The sequence below is a fragment of the Falco peregrinus genome, chromosome 4, assembly GCF_023634155.1.
Source record: "Falco peregrinus isolate bFalPer1 chromosome 4, bFalPer1.pri, whole genome shotgun sequence".
In the NCBI taxonomy this organism is placed as follows: domain Eukaryota; kingdom Metazoa; phylum Chordata; class Aves; order Falconiformes; family Falconidae; genus Falco; species Falco peregrinus.
In genome coordinates, this window is record NC_073724.1 from 41,532,412 (window position 1) to 41,555,753 (window position 23,342).

The window sequence follows — 23,342 nt, forward strand, 5'->3', positions numbered from 1 at the left end:
TGAAATAGCGAACGAGTAGTCCCCAAACTAGGATATTCCGTCAGGAAGTATTTCAGTGAAAGATGTGACTCGGCTGCTGCCAACATGTTCTGATTCAACTGTAATTCCACAGGAATGTTTACCTTCCTTGAAGTTTAGTGTAAATTTAAGTCTGCCCTCCCAAACTGCTGATTTGCAGCCATGTATCAGCAATACACAGAGAGGCTGAAGTAACATTTGTTTTAAGACTCCAAAACGAGAGCCCGCTGCCTGGCAGTGGAAACACCATCGGGACTTGCAGGTCTTGCACAACCCTGGAGTTTCTTATTCATCATGGACAAATTGGCATTCCCAGGGTGACTCAGAACTAAGACCAAATAAAACATTAACGTATCAATCGTTTTTTAATGACTGTCACTGCAGCGTGGCAGTGACGGCTTTGTGGTGCTCTCGGTGCTGGCAATGTTCATGCTGGCAAAGGAATCCCAGCTGGATTGAGGTGCCTGACAGTGAACAAACCAAACACAGCCACTGACGGGGAACCAGTAACAAAGCTGCCGGTGAGCACGAACCACAGCTTTCAAGTAGCCAGCTACTGCTACAACACCCCTCACCAACGCAGCTCTGTCAGAACCTTTGTCTCCTACGTCTTCAGGTGTGGTCGTGCACATATGGAATCACATTTAGGGTTTTCTACTATATTATGCAATTGCAAACCCAATGTCTTTTTGCAACACTCCTCCAGAAGCAGAGCCCCCGGTTTCCTGGCTGGCTTTGCACAGACCCCTGCCCATCCGCGCAGACCCCAAGCAGGGCCTCGCAGGGCCAACAAGGTGCTGCTGCCCCCGGCACCACCGCAAAAGCCGGTGCCTCGCACTGACTCCCCAGGTACCCCCCAGCAGCGCCCAGAGCCTGCGGTGAGGGGCGCCCCGCCTGAGCGGCGCCGGCAGCCTCCCGGCGGGGCGGGGGGGAGCGCTGCCGGCTGCCCCCGGCGGGGCTGTGGGAAGGGTCAGCGGGGATGGGCGGGTTCTGGGACCCCCCGCAGGCCGCGGCAGGGCTCTCTCGGAGCACAGCGCCGGGGCGCGGGGCCGAAGCGGGGCTGGGGCCGGGTGGCGGGGCGCCCCGTCTGCACGGTGCCCGGTGGCGGGGCTGGCCGCGCACGGAAGGCGGAAATCCCCGGCGGGCGGCGTGGGAGGGAAAAGGGGAACGGCCTGAACCGGGCGGCTGTCAGATCGGCTCAGCTCGGCACTGCACGGCTCGGCTCGGCACAGCTCGGCACTGCACGGCACGGCTCGGCTCGGTTCGGCTCGGCCCGGCAGCCACCCCCCTCCCCCGCCGCTGCGATGGAGCCGCGAGGGTGAGTGGGGGCCGCTGGCTCGGGGCTGCGTGGCGCGCCACTGCCCCCCACCCCTTAGCAAACCCCGAGTGTCATTGCAACGCAGCGGGCAGAAGTTGTTCTGGCGGGGGTGGGCTTCCTACATGGAGACGGGGACGAGGGGCCGCACGGGGTCCCCTCCCGCACCCGGGACAGCGGTGGAGGTGGCCGGCGGCAGCTCCCGTGGGCGCCCGTACCGCGGGGGGTTCGGCCGGGGAGCGACCCGGCGCGGCCGCTCAGCGCCGGCGGGGCCCTGCCTGCCCGTGCTCCGCCAGCGAAGGCTGCGGGCAATTAGCTGGTGTTTTCAGGAGCCTTTTTGCCCAAAGATGCGAGAAGGCAAGCAGGCCCACCCCGTTTATTGCCCGGATTAGGGCTGCCTTGCAGTAGGCGTTAGAAAAGCTTCACGGATAACTTGTTTAGGTGTAAGAAGAGCGATATCGCTGCAAGGCCAGGGGATAAAACAAATCTTAACAGTGGAGAAAAAGCCCCGAAGTTGTTACTGCAAGCGTCGGGATGTCTTTTCTCTGGCTAGTTTGCTCCAGAACAGCAGCATCCCTTGATTCTAAATAAATACTGCATGAAAAAGTTGAGGTGCTGGTACAAACAGTAATCTCGCTAAATAAGAATGTATGAAAGAAGAAATGCAACTTTCTCCGGTTTCACAGGGCATTTTAGAAAATGTATAGAATGGGAAGGTTGGGAAAGAATTGAAAAAGAAAAAAAAATCATTTTTTATTAAAAAATAAAAGGGACACAGGGAGAACTAATAAACTAAGGCAGCTACACCTGCACTTAGTGGCACTCACTGCTAGCATGATAGGCACAGGGGCTGAGTGCAGATTTGGGGCAAAAGCGTTTCTCCCTTTTTTCAACAGGAGCTTGGCATTAAAGCTGTTCCAGGGGGACATGGTGCATTGGCAGTGCCCCCACATTACCACAGCTGCAACCTCCTCTAAGTTAAGAGGATGATTATCTCTAGATCTGTCCAACCTTGACTGTGACATCATTTATTAAAATAAGAAATCAAGACCTGCTTTGTGTACATACTTTAGAGAATCAGTTCTGGCTGACTGTCTAAATATTTGTTGGCAACAGCGAATGCCTGCCATAGGGAAATTCCCTAAAACGTCCCATAAAGATCAGTTGATTGAAGTTCTCCATTTAATTCAAATTACTTGCTATAGCCATAGTATCTAACTTGGGCGGGAAGAAATCAAACCCACAGCCACAGGATTAAGAAAGATTAAGAACTACATGAAGGTGAGCTTGTCAAGACAGACCTCTACAAGCTTGGCACAAAAGCAATGGCTCCTGCACAGTATAAAAAACCAACAGAAAGACAAGACAATGTGCAAAAGCCAACAAAAGTCACTGCCAGTGAGAGAGCAGAGCCGAGCCACTTCCCTGGAGTGTCCGGGTACACTTACTTTAGAAAATCTGCAGTCAGCCCTGAAGTAAGTTTTCGAGCAGAAATGTTCTGAGCTTCCACTTAAACTTTTGAAACCTCATCTATGAAACCATTTCAAAGGACACAGAAAAGGAAAATAAAGTGTTTTCTTCATGTAAAAGTAATACAGTTCAGACTGACTCTTCCCTAAACTTTCTCAGTCTTGTTCTCTGGAGACGGGGCTTCAAGTGGAGGTAGATTTTGTGTCAAGAATGTCCTCTGCTTTCTCTATGGGAAGCCAAATGTATTTGGGAAGATCGTAATTTTCTTGGGGGCAGGTGGGAGACCCAAGTTCTGCCCAGACAGCTGTTGGGAGTAAAGCTGGGCAGAAGTGATGCTGTGCCTGGGAAGTGGTGGACGAGTCCTGATGCTCAGCTGGACAAAAGGGTGGGAACTGTGGGGAAAGGGCAGGAGGCCTGGAAGAGAGAGGGGATGTTTTAAAGTACAGCTGATGGGAAAAGCAAGGTGAGAAATGGCTGCTGGGGGAGTGAGCTTAGGTTGGGGCTTGGAGGGAGGAGGGTCAGGCAGGGCAGAGCTGGTTTGGAGGGAAGGCAGCAAACAGTCTAGGTGGGAGACCTTGGAGCTTGCTCCTGGGTGGACATGGGCTGCTGTGGGCAGGTCTCCCCATTGTCTCAGCCCTTGGCTCAGTGTTGGACCTGGCTGATGGTTGAGAACAACTGGGGAAGGGCACCAGAGTACTGTGGCCTCAGTCTTGCTTGCAAAAGTGAGCTGGGGCCACTGGGGATGCTCGTGCCCCTCTGTCCAGCCTTATTGCACCTGCAGCAATATCAAAGTGGGCAACTGCAGCCGCACAGCTCTCATTCCAAAACTTTCCCAGCATCTTCCTTTCCTTTCCCTTCCCACAGCGGCTTGGAGGAAGGAGAGCACAATGTATAGCTAGGCGTGGTGGTGAAAGGCTATTTTAAAGTAACTCTTAGGAAAGTGCTGCACATTTATCTTTTGTAAAGTGCTAGGAGATGAGAGGTAAATTGCCTGGACTTTATAAATAGGTTAAACTGGCTTTTCCTATAGCATCCAGCAGGTGTAACTTCCTTGGGAAACTCCTGCATAAATATGCCCCTCTGGAGTAATCCAACATGCGGAATTCTTTACAGCAAAACCTTTGTACAGCTCCCTGCTATCAGCACGTTTCCTGTTTACGCATTTTTACCGAGTGCACAAACTGGTGGTCAGCGTGGTCAGCTGCTTGGTGTCTCCTAACCAGATAAAACTGTAACCACTGAGTTTCAGCAAAACGGTGGGATGCAGGGCTTTTGACCTGGATTTAGACCTGTGCAGCCACTCCCCTTCCCAGTGATCCAAGTAGCCCTCAGGGCCTATATATCCAGTAAGTCTATACGGTTTGTTTTTCACAAGAAAGACAGGCACAACACCAGCTTCATGCCCTCTGCTCCGATTCCAGTATTAGTGCATCTCACTGCTATTCGTGGCCTTGGCCACCCACCCACAGAGTTATGTCATTTGAGCAGAAGTTTTGCAGCTGTCAAAAATGCAAATACTGAATAGGACATTACATAGTAGTAGCACCTAATTTACCTACTTCTGCTACTATACTAAATCAATCAATATTAGGTTTATTGCTTATTTAAACAACAGAGACACTAAAGTCAAACATGTAACACTCTTGTTTGCTTTTTGTTTTAGCTACGGATTTCTGTTACTGCTCCTCCATATCCTGAGACCTGGTAAGTTCAGAACGCTTCATCTGAAAATGAGCTGCACTCTTTTCAATATTTTTGACTAAATACACAAAGTAGTTGTGATATATACCATATAAACATCTATGTGTTTTCAGCAAGACACTTAAGAATTCCTCAGTGTGAAATCTTTCTCTGACATGCATCAAGGAAAGAAGTATCTACCGGTTTCCGTACGGAGAATAGCAAGGGAACTTACAGATGTTCTTGCTCAGATTGCTCTGCTTGCTTCGCAGACATCCCTGCATATTTATGCCTGCCAACAAAAGGCCTTAGAAGTGTGGTAATAAGGGCTGTTGATAAGCAGATCTAACATGCCTGGATAAAGTCCATACTCATATTAGAACTAGAATTATACATCACGGTATCGAGTACCCAGCATTAGCAAGTCTTTTACTACAGTTCAAAAAATGCCTTTCAAAACAAAGGTAAAGTAAATGATATCGCTAGGTGATAGTTAAGCATTTTCAGAGCTCTCTCTTGTTCTTACTCAATCACTGAGAAGGACCTCAACAAAGTCACCAAGGAAACTTCCTGGCCCCAAAATCAGGACAAACTGTACAGATAAAGCCTTAATAGATGCCGGCTGGCCTGTTCCTCAAGAATACCAGTGATGGAGGTGCCCCTGTCTTCCCAGGGCATCAATTTCCCTGCTGCTACAAGGGCTTTCCCAAAATCTAGGCTGCATCACCCTTGTTGCGGTTCAAGCCCGTTACTTCTTGTCTCACCCAGCAGAGGATAAGGGTCTGGAGAGCATATTGCCTTCCTTTTTGCAAGTACTTCATTTGCTTCAGTGGTGTTTTTAAGCCAGGGTGCGCAACTCAGACATGTAGATAAACTATTTCTCATTCCAGCACACCAACACAAAGACATGTTCCCCTTGGACATTGGAGCCTCCCTCCCACCTCACCATGCACTGTTGCCAGATTTCCAAACCCTCACTCCTGTCATCTTTTTTTCCCTAATTCACCCACCCACATAATCCCTTCCCCCAGCTGTAATCAATCCCATCCAACCCCATGCCCGACGCCCTCTCACCCCCCAGCCCAACATTTACAATGTGCACACTGCTTTGGTCTCAGTAACCAGTTGCACCAGAGAGGTTTCAGCTGCTGGGGTGGAGGAGAGGTGGTGCATCCTCATCTGCAGGGAGGCTGCAGTCAGAGCTGCCCTGGCCCTTTCAGACTTGCTGACCTGCGCTTTCTGCATCCCTTTGCAGCCTGCTCATGCCTTCTATCTTGCTCGCCAGGAGGATAGGCTGCTGTTCTCATGTCTGGAGACCAGGAAAAGTGCCCTGAAAGCCAGACACTGTACTGGCCTACTTAAAGTGGCTGTGAGAAGTTGTAAATGTTTAATTAATGGAGGTACCTGGGCACGCTGGTTTGCCAGCTAGGTATATTTGTTGAGAGGGTGACACCAATGGTGGCAATAAAATGTGATTGCTATGACATGCCCACTTTGAGAACCACTATTTACTCCCCTTTCAAATTTGGGGGAATCTCACAATAATGGTAGCACTCTTTTTCTTATCGGTGTTTCCACTTCTTGTGATTTACCTGGTGTTATCTGGCATTTTTCCAAATAAAAATAAAAGTGATTATTAAAGCATTAGGACTTGAATATGTGCCTACAGTCAGTCCCAGTCAGTGGGCAAAGTCAAACATGCAGGTATCCCTGGGTCTGGGAATGCTTTGACCAGTTGGCCCTTGGAAAAAGAAATAATCAGAAGGCTTTATAGTGAAAAAGATCCCTTTGGAAAATAAACAGACAACAGACATGGAGGGAATTAGCCACTGGCAAGTCAGGAGGTAGGCATGCCTATGAAGTGAGCGTGCTTACCTGCATCTTATGAATACTAATACTGGAGTCCACATGAGGTAGAATGTACTTGAAAATAATGACATTTTCCCCACATAACCTCCCTTTTTTCTCTATTTTAATCTTGCAGTTATTGCACTGGAGGAGACGATCATAGTCAGTAAACTTGGAGACAATGCTACACTGAGTTGCATTTATCGAGGAAGAGAACTGCACTTAAAAAATCTACGGGTATATTGGCAAATAGCTGATGATCAAGAAGAGTGTTCAGTTGTTCATGCACTGATCTCTGGTCAAGACAATGAAAGTGAACAGTGTATTCACTTTAAAAACAGGACTCAGTTATTCTGGGATGGATTGGAAAACGGCGATTTTTCTCTGCTATTACTAAATGTCAGCCAGAGTGATGAACGTACATACAAATGTGTAGTACTGCAGAAAACTGAATATACCAGAGTGATTCACCAGGCGAAAGTGGTTCTCAGTTTGGCAGGTAAGAACTTGTATCACTTGCACATATTTGCCCACATCCTCATTCCAGCTCTCCAAGTCCATCCGTTTCAATATTAGATATAAGCATACCCTTACCTTTAGAACATATTTCAGCCCTATTCTGAAATGAAGTCTGCTTAATTTAAGTGTTACAGACAGGGAATCTAAAACTGGAAGAATACCTGTAGCAGCTGTTTATCCAGCGTGGGGTGTTTTTTTCATCTTGGTTTTCCTTAGTATAAGGGCTTTTGCACATGACTGGGTGACAGCAGCTTAAGAATTTGCTTTCTTCCTTTGGGTTTGTCTTCAGCTTTCTGCCCTTCCAGTAATTTTCTCAGTTCTCTGGCTTATATACCAAACCTGCAGGTGTTTCCCTCTCAGGTCATAAGGGTCATGTGAAACCCAGAACTTCTGCTTCAGAACCTACACCAAAATTTTGTCTTTTCAATACATTTCAACATATCAATGACTACTACTTTTTCTCTTGCTGTCCAGCTAGTTATAGCCAACCAATACTCAGCGGACCGATAAGAAACAGTGACAGCACTGGAGAGGAGGTGACTTTCAGCTGCAAGTCTGGCAATGGATACCCAGAGCCCAATGTATATTGGATAAACAAAACAGATAACAGCCACCTGCTTCCATCAGAGCTAAAGATCATACCCCATGCCGATGGCACTTACAGTGTTTTTAGCACGCTGAAGGTTAAAGCCACTTCTAACATGCAAATAGAGTGCTCCATAGAAAATAAAATACTGCGGGAAAATCTGTCAGCCAACTGTAAGTCCCTTCATGCTACTTCATGTTTTCTAGATAGCAGGAATATCAAGCAGTGCGTCTCTGTAGATACGCGCTAACGAGGGGTACTCGTTAATTCAAAATTAGTTTGAAAAAATACTGAGAAGGGCTCAGGTTTTGTTTCAAGCTAGTTATGCTTAGCCATGGACTTTATGTTTACTTCTCCCACATTGAACACCCCATCAAGTGTGTTATGACAATGGCCCTGAGAAGCTTTTGCAGCCAAGACAGTGACTGGGCTTTACCCTTTGGTTCCTCAGGAACGTGATGACTTGGGGAGTCAGGTTATTTTTCAGAGGGCACAGCAAATCCGTGATTCCTGAATCCCTAGCCAACTACTTTACAGCACTCGTTTGCTTTTTACTCTGCCTAGTTTCAAAGCTCTGTTTTCAGTCTCCAAACTGAGTTTAATACAGTGTGCTATTTAAAGTAGACCTGTAGCAAATGGCTAACATTAGCCCAAATAGAACAAATCACCTGACAGCAGAAGTATAATACGTTATTTATTGCTGATGAGTGATCAATAGTAAAAACAAGTATTTAGCTACTCAACTGTTCACAAAAACAGAGAGATGTTAAAAAAAAAATCTATAAAGAAAGTTATACCTATAGTACCAACAGTGGATTTCGTTATTTCAAAAAAAGCTGTGTAGAGAAGCTATCTGGAGTGGCAGAGCTTACCTGGAGGAGACTGTTCCATTTCATTGCTCTTCCTGGTCCTGCCTTCTGCCACACCTTTCTCTTGTAGGTTTCTGCACCCTGGTACAAGGAGGTTTGATTGTTTGCGTAACTAGCTGGATAGCCACAGTTTACCTGAACATGCCAAGGACTCACACTCTGGACTTAATGGCAGTGATCCCACAAACATAGCCAAAGGATGTAAACTGCTTCCAGGAACAAAAATTGTGTGCACAATCAAAAGTTGCACAGTAAAGTGTTTATATGATAGCATACCCTTGCTGCCATCCCAAATTAAAGGAAAACTAAGTAACTTTGTCATTGGTTTCCTAATGGCTTTTCTGTCTTATTGTATTCTGGGGGAAAGAAGACCTTCATCTTACTATTTTTTGTTGGTTTCTAAAAGCCTACCACACTTGAAATAGAGATGTGATTTGAAAGCTTCAGTTTGCAGCAATTGGTGGAAATTCATCAGTAACTCCAGAGAAACAGGTTTTCACCCAGTTTTCTGAATACTATCAGATTTACATTATACATACTGTATAGATTTATTTTCAACTTAGTCTAGATACAAGCTCAAACATAGAGTCTCGCAAGGCTGTGAAAGAGGGATATGTGCAGTATGATGACAGGGAGGAGTAAGCTGGCATTGTATTATTAGACAGTGTAAGCTGGAGATGTGCCTGACTCAGAAGAAATACCACCAGCGTTACAGTGATATGAGTAGAGCAAGTATTTAGTCCTTCAGAATGTTCTTTGTGCATGTAAAATATGGTCAAATATTTGCCTGGCATGAAATGTGAAAATTTACACTTTACTATGCCCTTTTTCTATTTCATTCTAGACACACAGCAGATGCAAAGCAATGGCTCTAGCACAGAAAGTCACAAAACCCTGGAAAAAAATGGACGAGGTGCTCAAGCAGCTTGCATCATTTCCATCGTCATTGGAATAGGTCTTCTAGTTGGTTTAACCTGCTGGCTGTGGAGACGGAGGTCCTTTAAGCTACTGTCCTACACAGGTAATGAGGTCTTTCATTTGCATGACCAAACCTAGTTCGTTGCTAGAAGGTACGAGTAAGCTGCCTGCACAAAACAGCAGGAAATCGTGCTGTTATCAAAAACCTGGGGTGCCCTGGAGAGGACATGTAGTGCCCCAGAACATGTTATTCTTTATGGTTTTCTGCTATTGTGTCTGAGCCTCACAGAAGTTAACTGCTGGATGCAGGAGTAACTCTGACTTTGTACCTGTTCAGGCCATAGTTTCTCAGCTGCGATCCCTGCAGGCAGTTTCTGGACAGATGCAGGCGATGGTCTTCCATGGAACAGGACTGGAGTCAGTACCTTGCTATGCTTAGCAGAATCCAAAGCAGAAATCAGAGAATAAATCAGTCCTGAGAACGTTATAGTCACTGGCCAGATAACTAAGGGATCAACATCCCTGGCATCAAGCAGCTTTCTATGAGTTAGAAATAAAACATGTCTCACTGTCACTCCATGTTATACATGTGTATCCTTGTATTGCTGTATTTGACCACGTGCAGAACTCTTCAGTGCTTGGCATGACAGTAGAAAAGGTGGCTCTAAAAGACATCCTGTGAACCAGACTGAATGTGGTGATACATCTGAGTACCTACTGTAAGCCACTTTGCAGGTGCACAAGAGCTAACATATACGGAAAGGCAGCGGGGGCAACCACACTTTTCATGCTCTCAATCCATGCCCTCTTCGTCATATCTAGCCAGCCCAGGTGCATCAGAACATATCAGGAGAAAGCAGGGTAGTGATCTTGCCCGGCATGTGCAGCAGCTGTGCTAGGAGCCGTGTCCTCCCTTCAGAAACAACTCAAGAGTGGTGCAGGACTCTGTCCAAAAACATGGAGCAGGGCTGTTGATCCAAGCCCAAAATCCATCCTTGCTGGAATGGTGACCTAAGTTGTAAGCAAATAGAGTATGTACTGCATTTTGCTGTCCAAAGAGCATTTAACACATTGAACCCTCAACTCTGCTGAATGTTATTAATCCTGTCTGGCTAAAGACTATAGTTACCTATGCTATATGCTTAAAACAGTGCATTTGTTTCAACAGATGTCCAAACAAATGAAGACAAAGGAGGACTCAACTGTAAGTATTAAAATATGGATTACTGCATTTGACTCAAGAGTGACTTAACTTCATAGCTGCAATACTCAGGTCCAGCACAAAGCCTTTGGATTATACTTGCTGCATGTTGCAAACTCAAGCACGTAAAGCCATAGCCTTTCTTCTGTCAGCCCTTTCCCTGAGCTCTCCAAGTGTTGCAAAAGGCAGCCTGAGGGGTTTGATTCCCAGAAGTTCCTTCCACAGTTCAGGCTAAAGGACATAACTAATCAACAGGGGACACACACAGGCTGAAGCCACCCTCCTCTCCTGTTGTACAGCTACACTGAAGCTCCTGTTGTCCTCAAGACAGAGCCAAACTTGGAAAATCTGTTTTAAATGCTGATTTTCAAGTCTGAACAACACAGACCATTTATCACTTCATATTATATCAGTGCCTATCACCAAGTGGTTGTTTCCTGCCTTTTTAAGCACTGCTTCCTAGGAGATCTTTAGCTGGAATGCAGGAACATCATTTGCTTCATATTTATGAACCTGAGCCTATATACACCCAATTAAAAAGAAGTATATATTAAGTGGTCTCCTTTCCTAGGGAAAAAAAATGTAGTTCAGACCTTCAAAATGTTCATACTTTTTATAAGCAAGAATGCAGTATTGCAGGCCAGCTAGTTCACAAATTCATTTTTCATTTATAGTGGGGGAAAAATAAAAATGGGGCAAAAAATCCAAGACAAATTTGGAAAAACAAACTCAGCACAGGGGACTTGCAAGAGTACAGAGAGGATGAAATATCTGCCTATTTTATATCTTACTTGATAGTTTCTACTGAAGCAAATAACTGTTGCCTGGGTGTCTCTGCAGAACAGGCAGAAAATACTGTGTTTTCACCAAAACTGTAATAGTTAAAGCAGTTTGCCATAGCAGATGCTGTGCATGTACCCAATTCATATAATCAAGCAAATCAAGCAGAAGCAAATTAGCCCTTAAATTTAAAAACAATATCTGGAACTTCTTTGGTGGTCATGCAAACTGGGTTAATGGTCAGTTTTTTTCCAGACCCATCACGTAACCCCAGCCTGATCCCCAACATTTGTGTTTGCTAAACATCAACAAACATTACACTGTTTCCTGTAGAGCATAATGTAGAAAGGAGGATGGAATTTCTCCTTAAAGGACATTTTCCTTTTCCAGTTCCTGTGAGCTGCATTAACGTAACACAAGCCGTTCGTTTAAGGTCAGGTTTTTCTTCCTCAGCCTTACTTATACCAGCTCCCATTTGATTAGGTCCTGGGACTTAGCTCATAAGTAGAAAAACTTCTTTAACATAAATATGAGTAAATATTTATCTTATGTTGAAAACTCTGTAGTGTGGTTTGTTCATTAACAACAAAACAAAGACACTAGCCTTCCAGACACTATCTGTGCTTTGTCATGTCTCCGCAGCGTTTGTGGAAGAGGAGGTGGGACAGCAGCTTTGGTGGTTTGCTGCTATTGGAAACTGTCCCACATCTGAGGGCTGTTTTCTGCCAAGAGAGCCATGTAAGCTGTGGAAGGCAGTGGCCTTCGGATGTCCCAATTTGAGGGCAACTTGGACCAACACCAGGGAAATAGGAATGATCTAAGGAATGTGATCTCTGATGAAACTGGTTGTTTGTTTAGGCTGGAGAAGACAAGGAATTCATAAGAGTCCTTAAAGAAGATGGGACAAATTAGTTATTGTCCTAACCCAGCAGACACAGCACTTAAGGCACAACAGGCTTAAGCAAAGGAGATTTAAGTTAGATGTTAGGAAGAAATGCCTTTCTGAGGGTAATGGGAGTTGAGCGCTGACACAGAGGGTTTGTGCAGGCTGCCAAGTCTCCCATCAGTCTCTCTATGGTTGCTGTTCTGTTTTTTCTTAATGAAAGAGGACACCAGCATCAGTCAGAAATTATTTAGAAATAGCTGGTACTACCTTAGGGCAAAAGATGGGCTTTTGGAGAAATTCTAGCCTAATTCAGTCATTGTTTGATATTTTCAAGCAAGTTGTGTGTGGTAGGTGGGGAGTGAGACACTGGAGGTGCACCCATGGGGACACAGCCACAGCATTTTGCTTTTCAAAAATGATGTAAATACATTTCTGCTTCTAGTGGTTTCACTTTACGAGGAAGGTCAAATTGTTCTCAAATTGTTCTACAGGGGGTGGAAAACCTGAATACTGCAAACCAAAAAGAGCCTACTGAGACTAGCTTTGCTGTTACAAAGAAAAAAGTTCTGGAAACTGAGAGGAAGGCAAGTTGCAAAGAAGAGTAACTTCGTCCTGGTGGGGTTAGTCTTTCCAGACAGAGATTACAGTCAGTGGGCAGGATGCTCCAGTGAGGAGAAATTCAGAGTTGGAGCAATTCTGAATTGCTCTCTGGAGGGATCCCTTCACTGAAGTAGTCTAAAACAAACCAAAGGTGACATTGACATCCCTTCACAAGGGAGGGGGACGTTAGCAGGAGAGCACTTTTTTGCATTTGCACAAAGAGAGGCATTTTCGATCTGTGGCACAAGGGCAGAGGGACCTCAGTGTCTCAGGTATCTAGGCAGAGGCAGGGCTTGACCCCAGGTGATCCTGTCTCAGCAGCATTAATACATCTTGGAGCTTGTTCCACTGGTTACATAGTAAAAACAACTCTAGGACATGATTACTTCTGGGGGATTTTTTTCTATTTTTTTCTAAAAAGAAGTTTGTTTGTTTTTACAGCACCTGTCTAAATGGGAAGTCTGGTAACAATTTGGGCAGCTGGAGATGTGTCAAGAGAAGCATCAACCCCTATCTCAGTGGCAGCATCGCTTGTAATACAAGTGACATATTTCTGCAGAGCGTGCGAAGAGAGATGGCAAAAAAAGCTTCTCCAACAGAAGAGAAAACAAAATGCACTGGATTTCTGTTCCAGCCACTGGCTGTGTCCACACAACAATTGTGTCACCGCACCAGCTAACCACTTTGGACAGTCCTCTGATATTCTGTCAGTGTGCTGAGCTCCTGCACTGGAGAGGGCAGCAAGCCTGGGACTTAGCTTCTCTGTGCCAGACCACTGACAGGTGGTGAGTGCCCAGTCTCTCCTCATCACCTTTGAGGACCTTTTTAGTAGCAGAAGCAACTGCATTTCAGGAATGTGCAAAGTTCTTGCTGTGTCTCTTTACACTGACAATGACTACTGAATATGAAGAAAGGCAGCTAAAAAACAAAAAAAAAGAAAGAAAACTGAAGGGCTCTCTACAAAGTGAGATTTGTGATCTTTTCCACCTTTTTCTCTCTACAGCACATCCTTTTATTGTCTGGTTTCACCAGCTGTGTGTTACTGTGTACAGAATTAGGTAGAATGTTTTGACCCAGTCCTCCAAAAGTGGGTGTTGCTCTGACAGGGTTAAACACTGAATGTGTTAATGTAAGGGAATGTGTGTTCTTTAAATGCACTTGATATCAGCATTTTGTTTTTTACCAAATATTCCACCAAAAAGGGGACTTCCACTTTTGACAGAAGCTGGTACGTACTGTGTGAAAGAGCAGGCTGTAGAAACCTGACCGATTAAAAATAGTGCTCTCTGCTATGTTAATGTTACCTGGACTTACCCTTTTCAGGATGGAACAAAACCTGTGGTTGAGCTCTGCTCAGTTCAGCTGGTCTTTATTTAAGCACTCCCCTGTGGCTTCCAGGGAGGATTTTAAACTGACATTTTTAAACTGAACCCCTCCTTGTGTCCCATCCCACCATCCACCCCCCAAAAAAAAGAAGGAAAGACAGACAGACAGGAAAGAGTGCAGACAATAGCACCGTGTTGTCTGTGAATGTCCAGGAAAGCCAAGTGCAGTTCCTTGTGCCAGTGCACGTGCCTTGCTGTTCCAGCCACGAGCCAGCCAAGAGAAACTGGTTGAAAATAGTAAACTTTGCTGATGGTATGAAGTTTTGAAGGAGGAGGAATCTATACTAGCTGTCTTGCCTAGGTGGGGCATTTTCCCCATCTTGTCATGGGGCACGGAGACCATGTTTAAACTGAGCCCTGGAGACACTTGGTTCCTGCACCAGTTGCTAAACTAAAATTCTACCATTTTTGTGAATAAGTTACAGCCTTACTTGTCCTAGCTCTGTGTGTGGGAGGCTCTCCAGTGTCTGAGGCAGGCCATTGATTTTTCATTTCAAGATTAGCATTCATATCCATCAAGTGAAAAAAAAAAATGTTGTTGTCCTGTTGTCCCATTATGTGGACTCCAGAACCACTGGGCAATAGTACAGTTAGGGGTTTGTTGCAGTGCCCTCAAGGAGGCTCTGAGTTGGGTACCTGCGCACCATCGCTACACCAGGATCTTGTGGGAGGGCTGCACAGGCTCAGCCTCCACGGCATTTAAAAGACGGGGCAGTTTAGCTCTCACTTGTTGCAGTCTAGGCTTACTCGCCAGTTTGAACAGGATAGGGAAGCTGTTTTAAAAACAAAAACAAACAGCCAAGCTGCAACAAAATAATTAAGCTCCTGCCTTCTGTTTAGATTTTAACTGTGTACAACTGTGGTTTTTTAGAAAGGTGTTGTATCTATTAATGTCAAAAAAGTATATTGCATATTTGCTAATCTTCAATGTCTGTGAAAAATACTCTGTTTTATTTATTAATTTCTCTTTTGTCCTCTGTTGCCTTCCAGTCTACAGCTGTAACATACCCTCTCAGGTAGGGTATTCAGCTCACAGCATTTGTTGGATAAGATTACTTAAGGTACCATCAGTTACTTTAAATGTCAGCCTTTCTTTGTCTTCTCTCATGTCCATTAATCTAGATGTTAGATTATTTTCTAAGTCCATATCTAGTCTTCAGTGAACCCTAAAGGGAACATGCTTGAAGAAAGCATGCAGACACCTTAAAAATGTGAACATCTGTGCAGATGTGAAGGTAACCATTTCCTAGTGGTTCAGTAAGTCATCCTGTGGACGTTTCCTTGCTATCTATCACATGAAGCTGTTTTGCGCATCCTCTTTGGTGCTGCTGTAACTGACAGAAGCCTTTCCTAAAAACAGTTTTCCACCTTTATATTCTGCAACTGCAAGAAGCTGTAACAGTTTAGAGATGCAAGAACTGAACCTAGCAGTTGCTTTGCAATATGTCGTTAAGCTAATTTAGACTGGTTGGATTTCCTTACTTCTGGGCTACTTCATGGTACCTAGAGAATAACATCTAAATGCAACAGCCTGCTCTTTCAGAATCCGTAGTTTCGGTTGGTTTAGGTTTCCAGCTATTTTTGGAGACAAGAAAATCCTAGATAGCAGTTGTTACCATTAAAAGGACTTAGAAATTTTGTAATGAGTTTGTCATCATATACCTGTTTATATTTTAAATAAAATCCATCTGGATGTTTGACTAAATCTGGCAGCATGTAAAGACAAGTTGCCCCAACCAAAGTGACAGTTTTAGTTTCAGCCATATCCCTCAGGGCGCATGAGTGCTCCTTTCCAAAGCCCTCAGACAAGGAGAGACCAATGCAACACAGAGACTTGACAACCTGTGCTCGATTTTGGCTTGCACAACAAAATACCTTGAGTAAACTCAATGAAAGTTACATGGTACAGGCTTAAATAAAGCCTGAAGGCAGCACTTACGCTGGGCTGCTACATCCTTTTCTCACCCAACATAACAACCCCTAGCACAGCAAAGGTACAGCGCACCCTCCCACTTCCAGAACTGAAACGGACTCATTGCACAGTCCCAGGTCGGTGTTGCACTTGCACACCAGCATCCCTCTCTTTCCTTTCATTAAAGATAGAAGGTCAGATGAACTATGTTTCAAGCAACTTAAACACATGCACAGGAAAGCACCACTTGATGCAGCGTTGTGGGAAGACTCTAAGAAACGGACTCACTTTCACAGAAAAGTGAAAGGCTTTAGTTGTGGCATGGCTGGTAAACCACAGATGGAAAGCCCCGAGAGAGAGCATGTGTTGCTACTTACTGGTCTGAATCCATCCGTCCTGTAGTCAAATTCATTATTTAAATCTTTTCACCTGTGAGAGCTGAAATCTCTCTTTTGCTCAAAAATGCACTCCCTTTTTCCACTTCAACAACCCTGACTCCAAACATTGTCTCTAAAGCCCCTTGCACTACATCAAATAAACGTTATTAGTTGGTTTTCCAAATTGCAAAGTGAATCCTTTTCCTATTTATAGCATATATGCACAAAAGTTCACATTACCCCATGAGGGTAATCTCTCTAACCTTTCTCTTTTCCAGGGCAAGAGAAACTCCTCTAAAGGAATAACTAAGTACAGCCCAACTCCACAGGGAGAGGACCCCCTCACTCACTGTAGGAGTTAGTTAGGCTCTTGGGACTTCTTCTATGTGTGATGCAAGCTTTAGGACCTTCACCACATTCATTGGATTACATGGGATGAAATCACTGTAAACTGGTCCCCATCTGAGGATTAGGAAAGGCAACCCACAAGTTCCTTGAGGTGATCGCCCCTGCATCTGGCAGCCCAGGGAATTACAGGCCACAGACCAGTCAGTAGCCTCCATCTCATTCGTCTTTCAAGACACAGTTACATGACAACATGTCAACCTGTACAATAACCTACCAACACAACAAAAAAACGCTTCAAATCGTTCATGTGTTACCAGCACTGCTAACAAGCATAAGTAGTGTATCCAAGCCAATGCCCCATGCTGCAAAATGCAAGCCCTTGGGAACTACTCATGACCTCACTATTAACCACAAACTGAAGTGCTTTGTTAAGAAAGACCCTGCCTCCCATTTTAGTCTGGCACAGAAAACTTCTATGTACAGACAGATGCTCTTATATCAACAGAGTCTCAGGCTGACCTTCCAACTTGCCTGAAAGAGGTCCCAACCGTTTAGCAATAAAACACTGATTTGTCTTCCTGTGATTTCAGGAAGTGTTGCTTAGGACCATTTTATAATTGGAAAACTTGGACACAAAAGTCACACACCCAGGGTCACACAGGGCCGTAGCTGACTTGGTGCTTGAAGTCACATCTCCAGCATGCAGAGACCTTCTTCTCGTCTTCCACTTGTTGGACTGGAAAGTCTACTTCTCTGCCACATTCACCCCAGTAGACGTCATAAGTCAACAGAAGCCATTTACTGGTTTTGAATAGGATTGCATATAAACTGCCAGACTACACTTTCATATCTGTCACACAAAAATAAGTCCACCCTTAAAATAATTGGAAAGAGTAAAAAGGTGACAAAACATCTCTCAGTTGACGCAGGAAAACTTTTAAGAATGTGTCAGTAAGAAGCAACACTAATGCAGCCATATTGTGGACTGAAGGTGATTTCCTTCTTAATTTCTTCTGCCAGGAGATCTATGCTGTCACATCATCCTTCATGAGGCTGAGAGTGTAGTTTCAAAACAAAATCAGGTTTGCTTGCACAAACTTATTTTCCACAGCATCATGCTGAACTAGAGGCAATTGTATTCCTCTCAATTCATCCTGTTATCCGTCAGACTTACTATTACTATTTTACCTAACTTCTAAAATACATCACTACAGCAGTCACAGTAGCTAAAGGGATAAAGACATAAAATGTCTGAGCTATTGCCAAAGCACAGTAGCTATTTTTACAATACAAGGCAAACAAAAAGTATCTTTATCACCTTATTGGAAATCTTATTAGCCAGCTCAGATCAGTTTGATAAACTGCCAGTGACATTAAACACTGTGTCAGCAAAGTACCAGAAGTCTATCATAAACCTGGCCTTTCAAAGCCCTTTCTTTTGTTTTCCATACGTATCTCATATTTCCATGCCTATCTGGCACTACCTGCAGCACAGAGGATTGCTCTCCTCTTTGAGATACACATTATTGAATTCTCATATCAGAATCATAAGAAAAACCCAGTCCCGTGTTGGTTCCTGATCTACTGAACAAGGCAAGAGGGCTGGGCCAGATAATGACCGAGGAAATTCATTGACTCTTCCTACACAGGGTGAGGCAGGGAGCCAGCCCCCAGGGAAGGTCTGCTCCGGACCCCAGGCAGCAGCGCGCACGAAGGGCATGCCCAGAAACTGAAGGACTGGAGAAGCAGACGGAGTGGCTGTGGAGACAGGTGAGTCTCCAGGGACCCCAGCCAGGGCAAGCCACAGTGCCAGGTGTCTGCTCAGCAGGCAGGCATCCCACCAGGAGTTCTGGCATGCCAGGGCACAGCTCAGCCTTGAGCAGTAAGTGCCTTCGAGCAGGAAAAAGCAAAAGAATAAATTAAATCAAAACCTCCAAACCCTACACATCCGTTCTGTTTATCTTCAGATTATTTTGTTTATATATTTAAAGTTGAATTTTTCATTACTACCATGAGGCAGGCAGCTGCCTGTCAAAGTATTTCTCAAGGAACAATTTGATCCAGCTGAGAGCAGGAACAAGAAAGAAGAGGACAAAAAAAAGCTTTTAATCTGCTCCAGCCCAGTGACAATTTGCCAGTCCGCTGGAGATGAAGCGCCGCATGGGAAACTTTTTTTTTTTCTCTCTTCTTTTTTTTAAGAGCTCCTTAAGAAGAGCTCCTACTAACAAACATTTGCTCTGCCTGGCTGGAATTATCAGCCACAAAACCCATGAGGCAAGCGCACAGTGACCCAGTGCCTTTTGTTAGCGTTTCTGGCAATGCAGCGACTGCTGACAGGCTTCACACAATGCATCTTAGCTTCACTTCTGAGCAATTCCTATTGCGTCACAACATATCTGGATAGAAAATTATTTCTAAACCAAGTCAAACAAACAGCTCCTAAGAAACAGAAAATTCCGCAAAAGAAATCCACCAATTTCTGTGGGTGCATTTACCGCATCGGTGTACCTTCAAGTCTTGGGAAACAGTAGTAGTAGGTATTCCACAAATAACTCCACTAGTAAGAACCAGCTTTTGCATTAAAACTGGTTTCGACATCCCCAGGTCACAGGTGCTCAGGCTTGAGCACCCCACAGCAGTGTGGGACCCCAGGCACAGAGGTGTGCCCCTGCCTGCATACTTTTCAGAAGCCTTTGAGGTGGGGTTGGAGGACAGGGGAGGAAAGGAGTTTTGTTTTGTTCTAGTCTCTAGGCAGCATTGCTCCAGACAGCTGGGAGGAAACCACTGAACTTCTGCACCTAGGCAGAAGCCAGGTAAGAATTTTGCTGCTTTAAGTGGCTGGAAACAGACTCTAACCCCCTCCCATGAAGGTCGGGCTTTACAGCCCAGTGCTCTTATACATCGCTCACTACATGTTCTCTAAAGCATGCTATAATCTTAATCATTGCACACCCAGATGCTGGGATGGGATAGAGCACTCAGCCTGGAAATAATTAATTGTATAACATATCTCTGCCAGCTGGAAACTCCATGCAAGCAGCCAGTGTAATTGCACAGAAGTAAGTGCAACAAAGCAGTATACAAAGTGTATTTGGACAGAGGTAAGGTGCCACAAAGCAGCATGCTAAATGCAAGTCAGATTTTGCAAGATGAGTGAGAAAGCATGTAGCTCCCACAATGACCTCCTTGTCTAAGTGGCAGGACTGCCACAGACTGAATGCAAGCACAATTCCAACATCACTGCTTTTGTTCAGACTATTTACTTTTCAGGGAGGAAAGATTGGTATCCTATCGCCCCCACACCCCAGCATGTCAAAGCTAGTGTTGTTGTTTACTGCCAAGACAGCACATACTTGTTTGCCCTCTTGAGATTGTGCTCCCTGCAGATTGGCAGAACACCAGCAACTTCATTACATAGTTATGAGAGGCTGCTTGAACCTTCACACTAGGAAAAATTATGCTTCCCCTCACGAAACTTAGCTAAAAGTCAATACTTTCTTTCTAAGGTGAAGGCCAGGGAGAGATCTGAGGAGGTACTGCTATATGCTTCCCTGGTCTTTGCTTACCCTGCTCCCTATGTGGGTCACAGCCGCGGAGAAGGTATTGGGCTATAAGGGCCTTTGGACACTCACAGCATAGCAGCTGTTGCTGAACTAAATTTTACCACTATTAGCATCAGCAAAATGGGCATTTTAATTACTGCTAGTATTTACAGAATATAACATTCCTCCAAAAGCCCTCTGAAAAAAAAAAAAACCAAACAAACAATAAAAACCAGCAAGAGCAGCTGGAGCTGCAGTACTATGTTCAGCAAAGCTCAAGTTTCATCAAGACTGGAAATGGGAGTTCCTTTGCCCCCTGGACTGGAGCACCCTGCAGAGGAGGGGAGCACTCCCACCGTGGCCATGGCCACTGAGAGAGCAGGAGCTGCACTGGGTAATGAGCTAAAACCAGGACATTTTGTCTTAACACACATTAATGGTTCATTCAACCTTAGAAGATCTCCCCTTTAGAAAAGGCGTGAACCAAGCTGTCACAGGCATCAATGGAAAAAAGACCTGCATGCCTTAAGAAAGGCATTATGATTCATTTAGCCCTGCCTTGAACAAGGGAAGCAAGGCTTGGGGACACACAAGCTGCTGTGGCCGTCAGCAGTTGTGCAAGACGCAGATGGCAGGCAGGTCTTAAGGCTGGCACACAGACTTAGACCATCAGGCAGAGCAGCAAACAGAATCAGAAGAAAGCAGAGCTGAGAGTCTCCTTGCAAAGCACCCTAAAACACAAACCATAGGAATAGCCCAGGCAGCTTCTTTTCAGAGTGGCAAAACAAACGTGCCCTTCAGCAACGCAAAAATAAGGTCTAGAGGAAGAGTGTTGATCATGGCAGGCTGTGTTCTTCGGTGCAACAGTTTCATTGCTCACGTTTAGAAATACCTGTATTAGGTTTGGCAAAACTCACTCAAGATACTACACAGTGTTACCTAGTGTTGCATAAACCAAGTTGTAGGGGTTTTTTTCTCTTGGATTTCATGGTTTTGCTGCCATGCCTAAATGAAAGAACCACTTCTATAATTAACAATACCCTGATTAGTTACATCTCTGAAGGATTGCAGACAGCATTACTGTGACTATGGTGAACCTCCCAAGTACATGCCTCTGACGGAGAGCACAGGGTGGGCATTCAGTGCTTGGTTTATACTGTTCTTAGGGCTAGAAAGAAACCCAGTTACATCCTCGAATATTTTATTATTTGCAAATTATTATTAGTTGCAAATAAGCTGGCTGGAATGTGAAATACCTGTCAGAAGGTGGGTGTGCTCCCCGCATGTTTCTAGACAGAGCGGAATCCTCTCCCTACCATTACTGAACCAGCCCCATGCACAAGACCAGACTCCCCACCGTCAGTCCAGCTTTCCCCTCCAAACAGGCTTGTGAGCCCTGTTTTGGCCAGCCCAGGGTAGGACAGTGTAACAGCGGCTGTAATAGAAGAAAGAAAAAAACAAGTGGCAGAGAGAAATAGATTTTAGAGACTTTCACCCTTTGAGATGTGCCAGAGTCCAGTGCTGGGAGATGAAAAACAACAAAATGCATTTTCACTAGCTCAGAGGGCTAGAAAGATGGGGCAGCACTAGGAAAGCTGAGAAGGTCAATATATACAACTGGGGGGTGAGTCAAGCCGGTGACGACAGTTTGTTCACCATAAGGATCTGCCAAGCACCAGTCCAGCTCCCCTTTGCTGCAGCAAGGGTAGGCATCCATGCCCAGCCTACTCAGCCCCTGCCCTGCTCAGCTAACCCGGCAGGCCAGCACATGTCATTTTGTCTAGTCTGGAGAAAAGGAAGCTAAGTGGTGACCTTGTTGCTCCCTGCAGCTTCCTGAAGAGCAGAAGTGGAGAGGAAGGAGCTGAACTCTTCTCCCTTGAATCCTGTGATAGTTCACATGGGAACAGTTCAAAGCTGCACCAAGAGAAGAGGCTCCCCAGGGAAGTGGGGAAGCACCACACTAGTCAGAGTTCAAGGAGTGTCTGGGTGACACTCGTACGGTTTAGTTTTAGATAGTCCTGCAAGGAGAGGGGAGTTAGATTTATATGATCCTTATGGGTCCCTCCCAACTCAAGATATTCTATGATTTTAGAGAGGTTCACACTTGACACCCTTTCTCTACAGAGGGGGTGGTCAAACACTGGAACAGGCTTCCTAGGGTTGTCAATGCCGAAAGCCTGTCAGTCAAATATGCCTTGGATTTTGGTCAACCCTGAAGTGGTCAGGCAGTCAGGTGAGATTGTTATAGGTCCCTTCCAACTGAAATAGTCTATTTGATGTCTCACTTATGCTGGGAGGGAAGCAGAGATACATGGAGCAACTTACACTTTCAGTGCCTCCCAGTGCTTGCTGCTGTTCCCTAGGAAAGCCCAAAAGCCTCGTGGCAAATACAATCATGAACGCCTTTGCCGGAAAACCATGAATTCTCTCTCCCTCCCAAGTGTCTGAAATTCTGAGCACTCAAGCAGCCACCCACTTGAGGGTAATCTGGAGATCGCCAGATTGCAGAGGACTTTTGGTTTCTGGAATGTTATACTCTGTAAATACTAGCAGTAATTAATGGGAAAAGTGACTTCAGAGAGGAACAAGCAGCTAATCAATGAGCCTAAAATCTTCGTTGCTTAAGTGATCAGACTGTCAAAAATAGCAAAAGATCAGCTTCACCCTTGTTCCTTTCTCACAGTCAGGCTGAATTTTTGTTCCTTTTTCTGCCTACACATTCAGGTCATTACGCTTCAGGCATAAATGCATATTTCTTGCCAAGCATCTCCTATTGGCAGAACTTAAAGGAACATTTCTCATCTTGGACAGCAACACTGCTGACTGTTGCCTCTTCATTTGCAAATGAACATGCTGCTTCAATTTTTGGTACTCTGGTTGCACCATGAAAAGACCTCAGCAGTTGCTTAAACGGTTCAAAAGTCAGCAAGAGCTCTCAATGTTTCTTCCTATCTCTGTGTCTGCCATCATTCTGGGGCAGGAGCCCTAGCCATATAACTTTTTACCTCAAATGAGCGGAAACAAGTGAAACCAGTCACAAACGGGAATGTGCCTCACAGACCAGAAAGCCTCAGTCTACAGCCAAATC

The 23,342-nt window shown here is 45.0% G+C and overlaps 1 protein-coding gene across 2 annotated transcripts; it reads left to right on the top strand.

The window, feature by feature from the left end:
- The first annotated feature begins 1,138 nt into the window (after positions 1-1,138).
- On the top strand, positions 1,139-15,784 carry ICOSLG (inducible T cell costimulator ligand). 2 transcript variants are annotated; one of them, XM_055802624.1, is made up of 8 exons: positions 1,201-1,232; positions 1,273-1,336; positions 4,467-4,507; positions 6,468-6,830; positions 7,325-7,609; positions 9,150-9,326; positions 10,392-10,427; positions 13,132-15,784. In XM_055802624.1, the coding sequence occupies exons 2-8, from the start codon at positions 1,323-1,325 to the stop codon at positions 13,140-13,142; spliced, it is 927 nt and encodes a 308-aa protein (XP_055658599.1). In that variant the 5' UTR covers positions 1,201-1,232; positions 1,273-1,322; the 3' UTR covers positions 13,143-15,784. The 2 variants fall into 2 exon arrangements, with proteins under 2 accessions (XP_055658598.1, XP_055658599.1); XM_055802623.1 differs by having other exon boundaries at positions 1,139-1,336.
- The last annotated feature ends 7,558 nt before the right edge of the window (positions 15,785-23,342 follow it).

Excerpts from the sequence above, each read along its gene's own strand:
- ICOSLG (XM_055802623.1), top strand. Across the intron at positions 4,508-6,467 it reads CCTCCATATCCTGAGACCTG|TTATTGCACTGGAGGAGACG; the intron begins GTAAGTTCAGAA and ends TTAATCTTGCAG. Across the intron at positions 6,831-7,324 it reads AGTGGTTCTCAGTTTGGCAG|CTAGTTATAGCCAACCAATA; the intron begins GTAAGAACTTGT and ends CTTGCTGTCCAG.